This window comes from Eschrichtius robustus, chromosome 2 (assembly GCF_028021215.1).
Source record: "Eschrichtius robustus isolate mEscRob2 chromosome 2, mEscRob2.pri, whole genome shotgun sequence".
Classification (NCBI taxonomy): Eukaryota; Metazoa; Chordata; class Mammalia; order Artiodactyla; family Eschrichtiidae; genus Eschrichtius; species Eschrichtius robustus.
This window is the reverse complement of record NC_090825.1, coordinates 133508637-133529103: the sequence shown is the minus strand read 5'-3', so window position 1 is coordinate 133529103 and position 20467 is coordinate 133508637. Positions and strand designations below refer to the sequence as shown.

General features: G+C 37.2%; 1 protein-coding gene across 2 annotated transcripts in view; it reads left to right on the top strand.

The window, feature by feature from the left end:
* Positions 1–20027, top strand: part of SOX30 (SRY-box transcription factor 30) — a 32038-nt gene extending 12011 nt beyond the window's left edge. The window contains exon 5 of one of the 2 annotated variants that reach the window (XM_068534571.1): positions 19646–20027. In XM_068534571.1, the coding sequence (XP_068390672.1) occupies positions 19646–20027 (382 nt within the window). The remainder of the gene's footprint in view (positions 1–19645) is intronic. The other variant, XM_068534572.1, reaches the window with a different exon arrangement.
* Positions 20028–20467: the final 440 nt, after the last annotated feature.

Below are 20467 nucleotides of genomic sequence, written 5' to 3'. Positions count from 1 at the left end.
TAGTTTCCTATACTGAGTTATAGTAAGCCTAATATTCTGCATGTCTAGCAAGTTCCCAAGTGATGTCAATTCTGGTGATTGTGGACCACACTTTGAGTAGCAGGGATATATGTCTGAAGTTATATAGCGTCTCAGTGCCCTTTTTAACAAACCAAAACGTTTCTTATGTAAATTACCAGTAAAGGAATTTATTTTCACAGGGAAGTATCTAGGGAAAACAAATTTGTAACTTTTCATTTTGGAGTGATAGAATTTAACTTCTTTGCAAGCATTCTAATAGAGTGGCATTAACCTCTACTTTTCAGTTGCTGTTAAGTGTGTAGACAGAGATGGTTTCTGTTGAGAATGGAGTGTTACATGTTTAACACAATCTTTTATGGTTACTTACTTAGAAAGTAAAACTACTCCCCACTTGGGTACCAAGGCCTCAAAGAACTTACGAGGTATATATTATGTTGCTTCAATTCATAATGGGATTGCTTGCTTTCAAGTCCTTAGCCCAGAACTGGAAGAAAGTGGAACTAGGGGATCAGATCAGGAAAAAGGGAGATTTTACTATTTGTGGTTTGTTTTGTTTTTCCCAATAGGCTCTTCTTTAATAGCTTTCAGAAGTCTTTTAGTTCAAGAAATCAAACTTCAAGAGACTCCTAAGGCCAGGGGTTGATAATCTCTTCTCATTGCTATTTCCTAGGATCTGAGATGTTATAGGAATTTTAGAGAATTTTACAGTGTTTTTTTTTAGTTATAAGAAGAGTGCTAAGGACATAGCTGGAATTTAATAAATGAGTAGGTTTGAGAAGATCAGCCTTAGTTAGAACCTCGAGGTCCACAAACTAAAACTGTGGAAATTTTATCTTTGTTACATAATTCATTTTGTAATACAGGAAAGACTTAGACAGTATTTACTGACATTAAAGGAGAAAAAGAGGCATCTAGAACAGGTTGTGTACCACAATCTCACTCTAGTTGTTATTGTTTTTTCTTTTTAGCATTTTGAGAACTTGGCATTTTTATCTATAATTCTCACAACAATCCTTTGTTTTAGGCATAGTAATTACTTTTTCAGATAAAGAAACTGATCAGCTGTTAAATGGCTTTGTTAAGGTCACACAACTAGTAAATGGCAGAGCCAGTAGTCAAACTTTGATTTGCTGTCCGATTTTGAATTCCATGTTTGTTTTTTTCACTGTATCAGTAAGGCTTCTCAATATAATGGCTTCTCTTGATTGGTAGCTGTTAGTTGCTAGCAGAGAATCACATGGAAAATACATACTGTATTTTTGAATGGAAAAATCATGTAGTCAAGTAGACTTTTGGGCAGGAAATGTTTCCTTATATAATAAATAGATAAAATCATAGGAAATTTATCTTCCTTACTCATGACAAGACTTATGGGATTTGGCTGTTAATGTACAAATCATCTGATAGTTTAAAGAACATTTTGAAAAGAAACTCTGAGAAGTATGTCCTTAGAAGACAGAAACTATACCTTTGTCTTTACTACCATTATTGCTAATTAATAATAATGCTATTAAAGGAAACAAATGAAGTGAGTTGGTAGTTTTATACTGAATTTTATTTCATGTAAGAATGTCAAAGAAGTATGTCAGCTATAAACATTAAGTTGCTCCTAACTTCTGCCTGTATGTGTGTGATGATAATTTTCCCAAAGATATGGATTATCTAATTTATGCTTGTTTAGATAGTATATTTCAGTAAAATCCAGCCTGGCTAAATAACAAAATTAATTGATTTCCTTTCAATTTTTCTATTGTCTTTTCTCACAACTAATAATAGAGTCTTCTATAAAGAATATTTCTTCCCTAATCTAATCCATTTATGTGTGGAATTACTCAACCATTTCAATACCTTAATTGTAATGACTTTTGATATATATATTAAATATATACCAAATATACATATTTGATATTTTGCCCTGTGTATCTAGAGTAAAAATCAAGGCGGTTAGGCAGTTTAATCAAGGAGTCACTTTATGAAACAGATGGACACTTAGAAGTGCTGATCCCTAGCTGTGAGGGCTAACATCCTCCTGCCTTCAAATATTAACCATATTCATACTGTGCTTATTGAGATACTCTCTTTCTGTACTACATTAATTTCTTAGTTATTCTTTTCACCCCCCACCTTTTCTTCTATTCCTCCTCCTTCTGGTAGTACTTATACTTTCATATGCACAAGAGATATCTAGGATCTTCATTCTGTTGGCCATTGAGTAAATAAATGTGTTCAAAAAGTGTATTGCAGTTAGGGATATAGAAAGGATATGAATGATAAATGGGAATTTATTAGCTTGAAATGTATAAAAAATATAATCAGACATAGCTATATCTATGTATCTACTAGGGAAGGTAAGTCCAAAGAATTCTAAATTTGTGGGATTATATAGCATCTTAACTGTAAAATTTTAGACAAACAGATCAAAAGTTAAAAGCAATTATCCTTAACACTTTGGTTTGGTTTGGTTTATAGACCTATTTAAGAATTTAATTGAAGTTTTGGACCTATTTTCTGTAATAAGGCACATCTACATACATATACAATATTTTGCCTAATCCTTATAGAGGACAGAATTTATAGTCCCAAAACATGATAGATTTAGCTAATATGGAATACCTTCTGCTGTAACTGTCTATAAATGTTGAATTTAAATATGAACAATTTAATACCTAGCTGAAATCACAAGAAAGGAAAATAAATCCCCCTTTGTCAAAATGACAAACGAGCTGAAAACTAGTACAGTGGTCCTGGGGGTAGTTTGCAGATTCAGATAGTCTCAGCATTTATAAACTTGGGTTTTAATGCCTACATAAGGAGAGGATATGAGGTCATGACTCTGCTCAAGGTGAGGAGCTGAAACTAAAACCTCTTCATAAAGCTAAGACCTTAGAGAACTTCCCTGGTGGTGCAGTGGTTAAGAATCCGCCTGCCAATGCAGGGGACACGGGTTTGATCCCTGGTCCAGGAAGATCCCACATGCCGCAGAGCAACTAAACCTGTGCACCGTAACTACTGAGCCTATGTTCTAGAGCCCACGAGCCACAACTACTGAGCCCACACACCACAACTACTGAAGCCTGTGTGCCTAGAGCCTGTGCTCCGTAACAAGAGAAGCCACCACAATGAGAAGCCCATGCACTGCAATGAAGAGTAGCCCCCACTCGCCACAACTAGAGAAAGCCCACACGCAGCAATGAAGACCCAATGCAGCCAAAATAAATAACTTAAAAGAAAAAAAGCTAAGACCCTAGAAAGGCCTCTCAACCTTGATAAAGTAATAGAAGATTTTTATCATTGACCCAGAGAAAGCACAAAGGAAAGTTGTTTTTATTCAGGGCTATATATAGAAAAAAGTCTTCTGTTAGAAAGCAAAACCCTAGATTATACTGCACACTGGTTGAGAATCTGAAATCAACCTATCCACTTGATAAACTGAGAAATTAGAGATCTCCCTGGAGGTCCTGTGGTAAAGAATCCACCTTACAATGCAGGGGACATGGGTTCGATCCCTGGTTAGGGAACTAAGATCCCACATGCTGTGGGGCAACTAAGCGCACATGCCACAACTACTGAGCTCACATGCCTCAACTAGAGACCCATGTGCCACAAAGTACAGAGCCCACGTGCTCTGAAACCTGCGTGCCACAGCTACAGAGCCCACGTGCCCTGGAGCCTGTGCACTACAACTAGAAAAGAGAAAAAACCCACACACCACAGCTAGAGAGATGCCCGTGCGCCACAACGAAAGATCCCTCATGCCTCAACAGAGATCCCGCGTGCCACAACTAAGACCCGATGCAGCCCCCCCATAGAATAAATACTAAAAAATAATTTTAAAAAACTGAAAAGTTAACACAGAAATTAGTTCTTGGATGACTTACCTGGGACAACTATTCTAGAGGAACACTTCCACCATTCAAGCCACTTGGAATTTGCAAAGGGAGAAAATTGTTATTAAAGGTGAGCTTTAGAAAATTATGGAACACGAGGAAAGTATTCATTAAGAACAAGAGTCAGTAGATGCTACAAATAGGAGAATTAACACCCCAAGAATTTGAAATAACTGAAAATCAGGGAGAGACTAAAAATCAATATTTCAAATGTTTAAAGAGGACTTCTGTACCAGCCAAGATGCAGTGTAAGGAACTGAATCTACCCTCATCTGAAATGATAAAAAACAGACAAAATATATGAAGATATGGTTTTCAAGACACTGTATACCAGGCAATGAATATGAAGATCCCTGAGAGACAGAAAATAAATGAGGTAAGCCTTGCAATCTAACCAGCTTACTGACCTGGAAACCGTGGCACAGTGAGGAGAAACACAAGCAGATCCTTGCTGACTCCCTGAGTTGAGGAGATGGAGCTGAGAGACCAGTGAAGCCAAGTCAGTTAGAATTCTCAGGATAGAGTACTGGAGAGAAGAAAGCTGCACAGTGCAAGAACTCAGGATCTCTGCATAGGTTCCATCTTGAGTATTCAGCTGAATACTGATCAGTGTATGCTTGTGAGGAAAATTACCCAAGGCTAGTGGAAAAACTACCTGAAAATCAGAGACAACAGTTCCCAGCAGTCACACCAGGCTGGAAATAGTTCCTGTTCTTACCAAACAGATTGGAAAACCTTGATGGGGTATTAAGTACTTAGAGAGTCTTGTTTCAGCTAGGCCTAGACTAATAATTTTTTAATCAATTTTTATCTAAAAAATTTTATCTAAAAATTCTTAAGATCTGAAATGATCAGACTGTTTTCAAGTAATTAACTGCATCCAAAACAAAGCTCAAGGATATTAATACAAATAGTATGATTAAAAAGATAAGTGAGAGGGAGTTTCATTTCTGGGGTGGCAGCATGAAGAGCTCTGTGAAGCTGCTCCCAAGCAAACAAGCATAACTGGTGAAAACTATTTTTAAAAACTAACCACTTAAATTCTCTGGGCAGTGTCCTAAGGGCATACAGCAAATGAAGAAACATTTATTCACGAAAACATCCTAAAACTTGGTGAGAACAGCAAGAGTCTATGACACTTGAGCCATGACAAATACCACCCCTCACTCCCACCCTCAGTTCATCTGGATGGAATGCCAACTCTGGGTGGGTATGGCCAAGAAGGTAGCTGTCACTCCCCTCAGCTCCTAATCAAGGGATACAATATCTTATGGAGAATGGTAGCATTTCTCATCCTCTCCAGCTCTTGAGTTAAAGAAACTAAGTTGATGGCGAGTGCGACCAAGAGGTTGGGGGTTCCTTTTCTTCGCTCAGCCCCTACTAACAGGATAGCCACTCATCTCTAAGGATGACAGGCAGAGAATACTGCAACCCTGAACATGCTTGACCCAGGTCACTTGTAGAAGAGATGTTCTATGCTGACAGAGGCAAGCCAAGAAAACCAGAGATTTTGCCATAAGAACAGAGAGCTCAGAAGCTTTCCCCAAAAGGAATTTGACTTTATCTGAAACAGTGTGGGGAAGTTCAAGCCTAAGGACACTCTTGAAAACAATGAGATTTTGGTGACAAGCAAATAAAAAGAGACTCCTCTTAATTGAGACCAAGAAGCTACTGTATGCCAGCTAGTACACCAAAGGGAACTAGGGAAAGAAACAGCTAAGAAGAACCCTCCTGCAGTCAGAACAAACCTCAAAGACTCCTCAAAATTTACCAGGTCTGAATTTAATTGGATCAGGCTGTGGAACAATCTCTGCCCCAAGGCATTTTGAAAACATTAGAGCAATCAGCCAGCAATTAGTGGAATCTTAACAGCTGTATGTGATAGCAAATGAGTCAGAGAGCTTAACACAAAAATCAGGGAAAGAGATAGTCAAAGAGAGTCCTGCTAAAACCGATATCATCCTAGGGTGACTGTATTCATGTACAAATCTGTGCCCTCTAAGGAGTGACGCTCAAGGTTCACACTGCAAAGGGAATAGACTTCACTAAAATAGTCTGTCCCTGGTGGTCCATTGGGTAAGACCCTGCGCTCCCAATGCAGGGGGCCTGGGTTCGATCCCTGGTCTGGGAACTAGATCCCGCTTGCATGCCACAGCTAAGAGTTTGCATGCTGCAACTAAGAAGTCTGCATGCCTCAACCAAGACCCGGTATAGCCAAAATAAATAAATATTTTAAAAAATAAAAAATAAAATAGTCTAGTCATGTCAGTAAACAAAAAACAAGCAAAAAACCAAAAAAAGTAGCCCTGGAGAAGTGAAAGAGAGTCATTGTCCAGAGTTCCTACAGTATATTACCTAAAATGTCCAGACTTCAACCAAAAATTATGACATGCAAAAAACAGGAAAGCACGATTTGTACATGGGAGAGAAAAACAGGCAAAAGAAACTACCTGTGGTAGGGCCCAGATTTCAAATTTGACAAAGGCTTCCAAGCCATTATAAATATATTCAAACAATTAAAGGAAACCATTTTTAAAGAAGTAAAGGAAGTTATGATGATGATGTCTCTTCATAGAGATACTATCCATAAAGACATAGAAATTATAAAAACAGCCAAATGGAAATTCTGGAGTTGAAAAGTACAATAACCAAAATGAAAAATTCACTAGAGGGGCTCAACAGTAAAATTGAACTGACACAAGAATGAATCAGAAAACTTGAAAATAGACTGGTAGTGATTATACAATCTGAAGAATATAGAGGAAAAAGAATGAAGAAAAATGAACAGAGCCTCAGAACACAGTCATCATTAAGTGTACCAGTGTATCTATAAAAGGAGTATCAGAAGGAGAGAGGAGAGAAAAGGAAGCAGAAAAAAGTATTTGAAGACCTAATAGCTGAAAACTTCCCAGATTTGATGAAAAATATTATACATTTAAGAAATGTAATGAATTATGAGTAGTCTAAAAGCCAAGAGATCCACAGCGAGACACATCATAGTAAAATACTGAAATCCAAAGCCAAAGAGAAAATCAAAGTGAGAGAGACAGACAGACAGACAGACACTCATCATGTACAAGGAAACCCCAATAAAATGAACACCTGACATCCCATGAGAAACAATGGAGGCCAGAATACAAATTTAAAGTACTGAAAAAAACCTGTCAACTTACATTTAGTGAAGCCATGTTTCAAAAATGAAGCCAAAGTAAAGACATTCTCAGATAATCCAAAACTGAGATTGCTAGCACACGTGAATTGTGAAAAATACTAAAGGGAGTTCTTCAGGCTGAAAGTAAGTGATCACTAATGGTAGTTGGAATACAAACAAACAAAATACCAAAGAGCCCAGTAAAGGTAAAAATGCAATTATAAAAGATAGTATAGGAAATCTAAAAAAGAGTGGATATATGTATACGTATAACCAATTCACTTTGCTGTACAGCAGAAACTAACACAACATTGTAAAGCAACTATACTCCAATAAAAATTAATCAAAAAATAAATAAAAGATAGTATAAAAAAGACAGTATAAATCTTCTTTTGACTGGTTTTAAAAGCAGTTGTATAAAACAATATGCAAATAATTGTTTTGGGGGACCTATAACATATAGAAATGTAATATATTTGATAATAAAAGCGTAAGGAAGTAGGTGGAGGCAAAGTTGTTTTAGAGTAAGGAAATGACGGCAGATGGTAACTTGAATCCACGGGAAAAAATGAAGAGAACCAGCAGTAGTGAATAAAAAGGTTAATATAACAAACTTCAGAGTACATACTTGCTCTCCTTTCTCTTCTCAGCTTATTTAATAGGCATAAAATTATATAAATTAATAATCATACCAATAGATTGCTGGTTTTATAACAAATATAGCTATAATTTATATAACAATAGTAGTACAAAAAGGGGGAAGAAGGAGTAGAGCTATATACAAGCAACATTTCTATATTTTGGGACTTCCCTGGTGGTCCAGTGGGTAAGACTCCACGCTCCCAACGCAGGGGGCCTGGGTTCAATCCCTGGTCAGGGAACTAGATCCCGCATGCATGCCGCTACTAAAGATCCTGCATGCTGCAACGAAGATCCTGTATGCCGCAACTAAGACCCAGTGCAGCCAAAATAAATACATATTTTAAAAAATTTCTATATTTTACTGGAATTAAGTTAGTAAAAATCTGAAGTTGATTCAGGTAAGGTAAGATGTATATGATTAGCCCTAGAGCAACCACTAAGAAAATAACGAAAAAATAGTGGAAAAGTTGTTAAAGGAACTAAAAAGTTATTCTAGAAAATATTTACTTCTTGCAAAAGAAAGCAGTAAAGAAGGAATAGAAGGCCACAAGGAAAATACAAGACACATAGAAAACAAAAAATAAAATGGCAGACATGAATCCAGCTGTTTCAATAATCACATTAACTGTTAATGATTAAACAATCAAAAGGCAGATATTGTATAACTGGATAAAAATCAAGATCTTAACTATATGTTGTCTACAGTAGACACACTTTATAGTCAGACTCTTCCAAAACGTGGGAGGGCCTCATTCCATGAGGCCAATATTGCTCTGCTACCAAAACCAGAGAAAGACAACATAAGAAGGAAAAACTGAAGGTCAATATCTCTAATGAATACAGAGACAAAAATCCTCAACAAAATACTAGCAAACTGAATTCAGCAGCATAACAAAAGGATTATACACTGTAACCAACTTGGATTTATTCCAGGAATGTGAGTTGTTTAACATTCGAAAATCGATTAATGTCATATACCATATCAATAGGATAAGGGACAAAACCACACAATCATCTCAATAAACCCAGAAAAAAAGCATTTGACAAAACTGAGCACTTATTCATGTTGAACATGAAGTATTCCAGCAAACTAGGAATACAAAGAAACTTCCTCAACTAGTTAAAGGGCATCTACCAAAAAAACCCTAACTAACATTATACTTAATGGCAAAGACTGGAGATCAGCAAGACCCACTTAAGATCAAGAATAAGACAAGGATGTACATTTTTACCACTTCTATTCAACATTTTATTGGAGGTTTAATCCAGGACAATTAGACATGAAAAATAAATAAAAGGTATCTAGATTGTAAAGGAAGAAATAAAATTATATTTATATATTGCACGATCTTATATATAGAAAACCCTGAGGAATCCACAAAAGAAGTTATTATAAGTAACAAATGAATTCAAGTTTTCAGGATATAAGACTAATATATATAAAACAGTTGCATTTCTGTACAGTAGCAATGAATAAATAGAAAATGAAATTGAGAAAACAATTCCATCTACAATAAAATAGAATTTAAAAACCTTAGGAATCAATTTAACAAAATAAGTGCAAAACTTATATTCTGAAAAGTACAAAACACCACTGAGGTAGAATGTCACTGAGAGTTACAGAATAGGGAGCCCCAAGAATCTCTGTCTCCACTGAAGCAATAATTAAGCTGGCAAAAACTGTCAGAATCAGCTGGAGGGGTGTTTAATGAAGAAAGAAGCTGCTAAATTCTGATAAGAGAGCACTGTGGCATTTTTGCCACAGCCATCTCACATTTTCTAGTTCAGTGATGGCCAAGGGGATGGTGACCCATGTTCCTGGTGTGACTTGTTGCTATTAGAGGAGGCAGTACAGACCTTGTTCTTAAAGCATTATGGTTGTGCATTTTTGACCTGTCTGGTGACTTCCTGAGGAATTGGCTCAGGGGCTTACCTTAGTTTGACTCTCCTTAGAGCTGGAGTGGCCTCCCAGCTAGTGTTTGTGGAAAATATTTAAAGGTATGTACTGTCCACAGCTGCCTGGGTTAAGGGACAACAGACAGGACAAGCAGCAGACAGACTGAAAAGCCTAGAAGAGACTGGGAAAGGAGATATATGGGGGAATAGAGGCTTTGAAAAACTCCCATGTATACTGAGGAATCAGTACACAGGGCACAAACATATCCAGAACTAGCATATCCAGGGCTAGACACATGTTCAGCAAACACTGGAGAAGACCCTAAGCTTTCACCTCTGACTGCTTTTTAGGCTCTGTGTAAATAGGAAGTCAAGGCTGAAGAAGACTTGTAAATAGCTTGACCCAAAACTTCCAAAATTTAAAGAAAGATAGGAATCCAAGAAGCTCAATGAACACTAAGTAGGGTAAATTCAAAGAGATACATTATAATCAAGCTGTCAAAGCCAAAGAAGGAGAGAATCTTGAAAACAGCAAGAGGGAAGTGACTAATCTTGTACAGGAGATGCTCAATAAGGTCAACAGCCAGTTTCTCATCAGAAGCCACGGAAGTCAAAAGACAGTGGCATAGCATAGTGCTGAAAGAAAAGAAACCGTCAACCAAGAATTCTATAACCAACAAAACTACCCTTCAGAAATGAAGGAGAGCTTCCCTGGTGGTGCAGTGGATAAGAATCTGCCTGCCAATGCAGGGGACACGGGTTCGGTCCCTGGTCCGGGAAGATCCCACATGCCGCAGAGCAACTAAGCCCGTGCGCCACAACTACTGAAGCCTGCGTGCCTAGAGCCCGTGCTCTGCAATAAGAGAAGCCACTGCAGTGAGAAGTCCGCACACCACAACGAAGAGTAGCCCCCGCTCACTACAACTAGAGAAAGCCTGTGTGCAGCAACGAAGACCCAACACAGCCAAAAAAAAAAAAAAAAAAGAAAGAAAGAAAGAAAGAAAGAAAAGAAATGAAGGAGAGGGAATTCCCTGGCAGTCCAGTGGTTAGGACTCAGCACTCTCACTGCCAGGGCCCCAGATTTGATCCCTGGTTGGGAAACTAGGATCCCACAAGCCACGCAGTGCGGCCAAAAAAAAAAAAAAGGAGAAATTAAGATATTCCCAGATAAACAAAAGTAGAGGAAGTTCATCACCAGTAAACCTACCCTACAAGGAATGCTAAAGGAAGTATTTCAGAATAAAATGAAAAGGCAGTAGACAGTAACTCAAAGCCAAACAAAGAAATAAAGAACACTGATAAAAGTTACTAAAATAACAGATACAAAAGCCAAGGATCTTTTTTCTTTTGTTTTTTTGGCCTCGCCAGATGACATGCAGGATCTTAGTTCCCCAACCAGGGATCAAAGCTGTGCCTCCTATAGTGGAAGCACAGAGTCTTCACCACTAGACCACCAGGGAAGTCCTTCTTTTGTTTTTAAAAGCCAAGTATAATTGTATATTTGGTTAGTAACTTTTTTTCTATATGATTTAAAAAGCAAATGCATAAAACATCTATTATAAAATCTATGTTAATAGATATAAAATGTATAAATACATAATTTAGGACAGTAGCAATACAAAGGAAGGAAGGCAGTGTATACAAGCAAAATTTTGATATGCTAATGAAGGTAACTTAGTATCAATTCAAACTAGATTGTTATAAATTTAAGATGTTAATTATAATCCCCATGGTAACCACTTAAGAAAATAACTTAAAAATATTTGAAGGAATTCCCTGGCGGTGGTGGATAGGACTCCATGCTTCCACTGCACCCCTGCACCCCAGCTCGGGAACTAAGATCCCGCATGCCACGTGGTACAGCCAAAAAAATGAAAAAAGGCAGAGTAAGTATTTCCTTATCAGTAATCCCTTTAAATGGATTAAATTAAAAGGTAGATTGGCAGAATGAATTTAAAAAATAATCACACTAAATCTTGTCTCTAAGAGACTCACTTTATTTATTTTAAAAAATAAACATGATATTCACTGAGCAGATTTTTTTTTTTTTTGGCTGCACCATGTGGCTTGTGGGCATCTTAGTTCCCTGACCAGGGATTGAGCCTGTGCCCCCTGCAATGGAAACGCAGAGCCCTAACCACTGGACCACCAGGGAATTCCCACAAGAGACTCACTTTAGATCCAATGACACAAATAGGCTGAAGTGAAAAAATAGAAACAGATATTCCTTGCAAGTAGTAACCAAAAGAGAGCTGAGGTGGCTATAATAATATTTAACAAAATAGACTTTATGTCAAAATTGTTACAAGAGACAAAGACATTACATATTTTTTTTATTTATTTATTTATTTATTTATTTATTTATTTATTTATTTATTGGCCATGCTACGTAACATGTAGGATCTCAGTTCCCTGACCAGGGATTGAACCCAGGCCACAGCAGTGAAAGCCTGGAATCCTAACCACTAGGCCACCAGGGAACTCCCACATATCTATTTTAAAACGTTAAGAAGGGACTTCCCTGGTGGCACAGTGGTTAAGAATTCGCTTTCCAATGCAGGGGACACGGGTTTGATCCCTGGTTTGGGAAGATCCCACATGCCATGGAGCAACTAAGCCTGTGTGCCACAACTACTGAGCCCAGGCGTTGCAACTACTTGAAGCCCACGCACTTTAGGGCCCATGTGCCACAACTACTGAGCCTGCATGCTGCAACTACTGAAACCTGTGCACCTAGAGCCCATGTGCTGCAACTACTGAGCCCACATGCTGCAACTACTGAAGCCCGCGTGCCTAGAGCCCGTGCTCCGCAACAAGGGAAGCCACCACAATGAGAAGCCCGCACACCACAATGAGGAGTAGCCCCCACTTGCTGCAACTAGAGAAAGCCTGCACACAGCAACAAGGACCCAATACAGCCAAAAATAATAATAAAACGTTAAGAAGATATAGCAATTATAATCACATACATATATAACAACAGTACCCCAAAATATATGAAGCAAAAATTGACAGAATTGAAGGGAGAAATACACAGTTATGCAATAATTGTTGAAGACTTCACTATTTTATTTATTTTTTGTTGAGATATAATTGACATATAACATTATATTAGTCTCAGTACACAACATAATTATTTTTCTTGTGATGAGAACTTTTAAGATTTAATCTCTTAGAAACTTTCAGAAATACAATACAGTATTATTAACTATAGTCACTATGCTGTACATTACATCCTGAGGACTTACTTGTTTTATAAATAAGAAGTTTGTATATTTTGACCACTTTTATCCATTTTGCTCACCTCTCACTCCCAATCTCTGGCAACCACAAACTGTTCTCTGTATCTATGATTTGGTTTTCTTTGTTTTTTGTTTGTTTGTTTTTAGACTCCTCATGTAAGTGAACCCATATGGTATTTGTCTTTCTCTGACTTATTTCACTTAGTATAATGTCCTTAAGGTCCATCCATGTTGTTGCAAATGGCAGCATTTCCTGATATCATTGTGGTTTTAATGTGTATTTCCCTGATAATTGTGATTTTGAGCACCTTTTTTTTTTTTTTAAATGAAAGCTTCTTTCTTTCTTTCTTTCTTTCTTTCTTGCTTGCTTGCTTGCTTGCTTGCTGCGTTGGGTCTTCATTTCTGTGCGAGGGCTTTCTCTAGTTGCGGCAAGTGGGGGCCACTCTTCGTTGCGGTGTGCGGACCTCTCACTATCGCGGCCTCTCTTGTTGCGGAGCACAGGCTCCAGATGCGCAGGCTCAGTAGTTGTGGCTCATGGGCCCAGTTGCTCCACGGCATGTGGGATCTTCCCAGACCAGGGCTCGAACCCATGTCCCCTGCATTGGCAGGCAGTTTCTCAACCACTGCACCACCAGGGAAGCCCTTGAGCACCTTTTTTTTTTTGGCTGCATTGGGTCTTCGTTGCTGCGCATGGCCTTTCTCTAGTTGTGGCGAGCAGGTGCTACTCTTCATTGAGGTATGTGGGCTTCTCATTGCGGTGGCTTCTCTTGTTGTGGAGTATGGGCTCTAGGTACACAGGCTTCAGTAGTTGCAGCACGTGGGCTCAGTTGTTGTGGTATGCGGGCTCTAGGGTGCGTGGGCGTCAGTAGTCATGGTGCGCAGGCTCAGTAGTTGTGGCTCGTGGGGTCTAGACCACAGGCTCAGTAGTTGTGGTGCACAGGCTTAGTTGCTCCAGCGTGTGTGATCTTCCCAGACCAGGGGTCGAACCCATGTCCCCTGCATTGGTAGGTGAATTCTTAATCACTGCACCACCAGGGAAGTTCTTGAGCACCTTTTCATGTACCTGTTGGCCATCTGTATGTCTTCTTTGGGAAGAAAATGTCTGTTTAGCTCCTCTGCCCATTTTTAAATCAGATTTTTTTTTTGCTATTGAGTTATATAAATTCTTATGTATTTTGTATATTAATTGTTTATCAGATGTATGATTTGCAAATATTTTCTCCCATTCGGTAGGTTGCCTTTTCATTTTGTTGATGGTTTCCTTTACAGTACAGAAGCTTTTCAGTTTGATGTAGTCCCACTTGTTTATTTTTGCTTTGGTGCCTTTGCTTTTGGTGTCAAATCAAAAAAAAAAACAAACAAACTGCCAATTCAGATGTCAAGGAGCTTATTGCCTATGTTTTCTTCTAGGCGTTTTAAAGCTCTAGGTCTTATGTTTAAGTCTTTAATCCATTTTGACTTGATTTTTGTGTATGATGTAAGATGGGGTCCAGTTTCATTCTGTTGCATGTGGCTGTCCAGTTTTTCCAACACCATTTTTTGAAGCTACTATCTTTTCCCAATTATCTATTTTTGTTAGTTAATTAATAACCATGAATTAATTAGCCACATATGCATGGGCTTTTTTATAGCTCTGTTTTCTGTTCCATTGATCTATGTGTCTGTTTTTATGCCAATACCATACTGTTTTGGTTACTATAGTTTTGTAATATAGTTTGAAATCAGAGAGTATAATGCCTCCAGCTTTGTTCTTCTTTCTCAAGATTGCTTTGACTATTCACTGTCTTTCATGTTTCCAGAAAGCATTTGGGATTGTTTGTTCTATTTCTGTGAAAAATGCCATTGGATTTTGATAGGTATTTCACTGAATCTGTAGATTGCTTTGGGTAGTATGGATATTTTAACAATATTATTTCTTCCAGTCCATGAGCACAGAATATCTTTCCATTTATTTGTGTTTTCTTCCATTTTTTTCATCAGTGTCTTATAGTTTTCAGTGTACAGGTCTTTCACATCCTTGGTTAAATTTATTCTTAGGTATTTTATTCTTTTTGATGCAATTGTAAATGGAATTGTTTTTCTTAATTTCTTTTTCTGACAGTTCGCTGTTAGTATATAGAAATGCAACTGATTTTTGTATATTGATTTTGTATCCTGCAACTTTACTGAGTTCACTGACTAATTCTAACAGTTTTTTTGGTTGAGTTTTTAGGTTTTCCTAGATATATTATTATGTCATTTGCAAATAGAGACCGTTTTACTTCTTTCTTTCCAATTTGGATGCCTTGCATTTCTTTTACTTGCCTAATTGCTGTGGCTAGGGCTCCCAGTACTATGTTGAATAAGTGGCAAGAGTGGGCATCCTTGTTCTGTTCTTTATCTTAGAGGAAAAGCTTTAAACTTTTTACCATTGAGTATGATATTAGCTGTGGATACTTTAAATGATGAACGGAAGACCATCCATCCAAAAATGATGAAGATCAAAAATGAAATAGAAGACTGTATGATACTTTAAACCAACTAGATCTAACAGAAATACATGGTCTCCACCCAACAACAGGATATAAATTCTTCTCAAGTGAAAATGTATATTCTGTAGGATAGACCATATGTTAGATCACAAAATGAGTCTCAGAAATTTTTAAAAGATTGAAACCATACAAAGTTTCTTCTCTAACCATGATGGAATGAAACTAGTCATCAATTACAGAAAGAAAAACTGGAAAATTCACAAATATTGGAAATTAAACAACACACTCTTAACCAATGGGTCAAATAATACATCACAAGGAAAATTAGAAAACACTTTGAAATGAATGAAAATGAAAACACAACATACCAAAACTTAAGGAATTATATAGCAAAAGCAGTGCTGATAGAGGAATTCATAGCCGCCCTGGCCTACATTTAAAAAGAAAGATGTCAAATTAACAACCTAACTTTATACCTTAAAGAACTAGAAAAAGAAGAGCAAATAAAACCCAAAGCTAGCAGAAGGAAGGAAATAATAAAGATTAGAGTAGAGATAAATGAAATAAAGAATAGAAAAACAATAGGGAGTTTAATGAAATAGAGAAAAAAAGGTCAAGAAAAGTTGGCTTTTTGAAAAGATCAACAAAATTGACAAACTTTTATAGCTAAGCTAAGAAAAAAGGAGAGAAGACATAAATTACTAAAATCAGATATGAAACTGGGTACATTACTCTGACCTCACATAAAAATGATTATAGGGTAATAATGAATAATTGTACACCAACAAGTTAGATAACCTAGACGAAATGGACAAATACATGAATTACCAATACTGCCTCAAGAAGAAATAGGAAATCTGAACAGGTGTTTATCAAGAGATTGAATCAGTAATTAGAAACCTCCCAACAAAGAAAAGCCCTGGACTAGATAGCTTCACTGGTGAATTCTACCAAACTTTTAAAGAAGAATTAACACTAATCCTTCTCACATTCTTCCAAAATATATAAGAGGGAATGATTCTAAAGCCAGCATTACTCTGTTACCAAAGCTAGAAAAAGATATCACAAGAAAGAAAATTACAGAATCAACAAAATACTAGCAAACTGAATCCAGCAGCATATTAAAAGGATTATACACCAAGACCAAGTGGGATTTTCCCCAGAAATTGTAAGTGTGGTTCAACATCAGGAAATCAATCAGGGTAATACATTTCATTAAAAGAATGAAGGAACAAAACCAACTGATCATTTCAATTGATGCCGAAAAAGTATTTGATAAAATCCAACACCTTTTGACGATAAAAATCAATTCCTGATTTCAAAACTTAGCAAACGAGGAGTAGAAGGGAACTTCTTCTACATGATAAAAGGCATTTATCAAAAACCGACAGTTAACATCATACTCAATGATAAAGGACCAAAAAAGCTTTCCCCCTAAGACTGGGAACAAGACAAGGACGTCTGCTTTCACCACTGCTGTTCAACATTGTACTAGAACTTCCAGCCAGAGCAATTAGGCAAGAAAAAAAGACATCTAAAATGGAAAAGAAGTAAAATTACCTCTTTTCACACATGATACTATATATGGAAAATCCTATATATAGAAAATCCTAAAGAATCCACAAAAATTTATTAGAGTGAATGAATGAATTCAGCAAAGTTGAAGGGTGTAAGATCAATATACAAAATTCACTTGTCTTTCTGTACACAAGCAATAAGCACTCAAAAAAGGAAATTGAGAATACAATTCTTTTTACAATAGCATCAAAAAGAGTAAAACACTTAGGAATAAATCTAACCAAGGAGATGCAAAACTTGTAAACTGAAAACTATAAAACATTGCTGAAATAAAGAAGACTGAAATAAATGGAAAGGTATTCATGTATATGCATTGGCAGACTTATTATTAAGATGGCAATACTTCCCAAAGGGATTTACAAAATCAATACAATCCTTTTCAAAATCCCAGTGGCTTTTTTGCAGGAATGGAAAAGCTGATCCTAAAATTTACATGGAATTGTAAGTGACCTGGAATAGTTAAAACAATCTTGAAAAAGGAAAACAGAGTTGGAGAACTCACAATTCTTGACCTCAAACTTACTACAAAGCTACTTTGTATCAAAAAACATGGTATCAAGAGAAAGAGGAGACAAGCCACAGACTAGGAGAAAATATTTTCAAAAGATGTATCTGATAAAGGACTCTTATCCAAATATACAAAGAACTCTGAAAATTCAATAATAAGAAAATGAACAACCCAGTTAAAAATGGACAAAAGACCTGATCAGACACCTCACCAGAGAACATATACAGATGACAATTAAGCAAATGAAAAGATTCTCCACATCATATATCATTAGGGAATTGCAACTTTAAACAACATTGCAATATCACTACACACCCCTCAGAATTGCTTTTCCCACTACACCATGATGCTTCTGTAGGTATTCATTTTCATCCATGTAACCTTTTAGGATTACTCTTTTTTTTTTTGCAATAAATTTATTTATTTATTTTTGGCTGTGTTGGGTCTTCGTTGCTGCATGCGGGCTTTCTCTAGTTGCGGCAAGCAGGGGCTACTCTTCGTTGTGGTGCGCGGGCTTCTCATAGGGGTGGCTTCTCTTGTTGCGAAGCACTGGCTCTAGGCGCACAGGCTCAGTAGTTGTGGCACACAGGCTCAGTAGTTGTGACTCATGGGCTCTAGAGTGCAGGTTCAGTAGTTGTGGCATACGGGCTTAGTTGCTCCGCGGCATGTGAGATCTTCCCAGACCAGGGCTCGAACCCGTGTCTCCTGTATTGGCAGGCAGATTCTTAACCACTATGCCACCCGGGAAGTCCAGGATTACTCTTATCTTTACTGATCTTTTTGTTCTCCAGATATAATACTAACTTGTTTTTACCACACCAATATAGCCATGTGATGTTTGCATTATAGCACACTTTAGCACATATCAAGTATATACTACCTGGATTTTAGATTTTTTTTTAATTAAATTCTCCACCAAACCTTGTGTAATATCTTGCCTATATTGAGTCCTAAAAGAATAGTTAGTAGGTGAATTGTTCCTAGCTGAAGAGAAGAAGGCTTTGTGGAGGAAGTAGATTTGAGCACACCCTTGAAGTATTTGTGGAATCCAATGGATGGAGAGATCTAAAGGTGGAAGAGCTACGGAGCAAAGTCATAGTAGCTGCAAGTACAATGCATTCAGGACATATGTATTAAATTAAAAATGCCTGAATGAGGATGTGGCAGTAGGAATGGAAACCTGAAACGTTTCAGAAACTAGGTGATATTGAACACAGGCAGGGTCGCTAGCACTTGGAGATTTGGGGGTAGGACACCAACCACTGAAGAAACCCTATATTTCCAAAGAATTTGAGATGATAGTCTATTATGTCAATCATACTTATATTTTTAAAGGGAAGGAGACAAAGTTGACCTTTTAAAAAAAAATGTGGGAGCATGAAATGAAACACCCAGCTTGTCTTGGGTTTTGCTAATGAGCGTGATTATTATGCTTATATTATCTGTCACTAGATGGAGTCCATGAGTCCAGGCAACTTTTGGTTGGACTTTTCTACGTAACTCTTCCTATGATTCCTGTTCTGTGCCTTTGAAAGGTGGAGTAATACTTTCTTTAAAAAATTGACAAATGGGTTTGAATGGCAGAATTTTTAGATTTGCCTTACAAGAAAAACCATTAGTTTGTAAAACAGCAAATTAATCTTTTCAATTCTTCACATTCCCACACTCCAAATTTTTTTTTGGAAAAGATCTCTAAAACCACAGTTTAATATCAGTTCTAAATCTTTCTGGTATTGAGTGTTTAATATAATTAATTATTGAATGTGAATTTAAAAATTAAGTTGTTATCCTCTGTTCGAGTGCCCTCCCCCATCCCCAAGATCTCTTGATTTCAACCCAGTTATACATTTCCCCCCACCTCCTGTAAATTTTGCTTCAAATACTAGTAAGAACAATTGTTACACTGCTTACTAAGTGTCAATATTTAGCACAGCACAGCAGGTACCTGCATTTCTAAAACCTTACATGGCATAAGGCATCATGAGAGAAAGGCCCAGATAAGTAATTTTTCTTTATCAAGGCTGCCAAAGGTAAGAAACCTGAGGCTGATAATAGGTAATAGTTATAAGCTTACTTTGCCAATTGTTTTATGTTGGGACTAGGCAACATGTGGATGAGTACATGAAGTAGTTGCAGAAAGTTATCTTGGGAGCTCTCTAGGCCCCAGTTAAACTTGCTCAGTTAATCTGTATACAAGGCAACATGTGGACAAGTTATGATCGAATTCCTTTTTTGTCTTTCTGCTACAGCACGTGCCCTTATAGTCGGCCTCCTTTTGGCTATGGAAATTTTCCAAGTTCAGTGCCAGAATGCCTTGGTTATTATGAAGACAGATACCAAAAACATGAGACTATGTTTTCAGCTTTAAATAGAGACTATCCTTTTAGACACTACCCAGATGAACGTGCTCACAGCGAAGATTCTCGGAGTTGTGAGAGCATGGATGGAACCTCTTACTGTAACAGTCATAGCCACAGTGGGGAAGAATACTTAAATCCCATGCCTCAGCTGGACCCTGGAGCCTTGGAAAGTGTCTTCACAGCCCCGACATCAACTCTCTCTAACATCCAGCAAGTCAATGTCACTGACAGTGATGAGGAGGAAGAAGAAAAAGTGCTCAGGAATTTATAATTATAAAACAAATATGCACAGAAAATAAACATTTCTTAAAATATATTCTGGGTCACTTGATGTGAGAAAAAAAGCCTAGAATGCTTTGCTGAGAGTTTTTAGCCATGATCTGAGGAGTCAAAACCAAATGCAATTTATGCCTTCATAAAGTTTTGATTAGTGAAACTGGAATCCTGATGTTTCATCATAGGAATATTTAAGATATGAAGTAGTTTATTTTTATGGCTGAAATTTGCATCAGCGTATATTATCATTACTTTATCTTGGAACGTGCAAAAACACTGAATCCTCACAATTATATGTGAGGGGAAAGGGGGGGTGTATATTCTGGCATGACAAGTGTGATTTGTATTTTATCTCAGGATACATTTATTTTTCTTTATATGATGTTTTGTTTGGTGTTTATGTAATACTTATGGATGTTTCAGTTTTTATGTAAC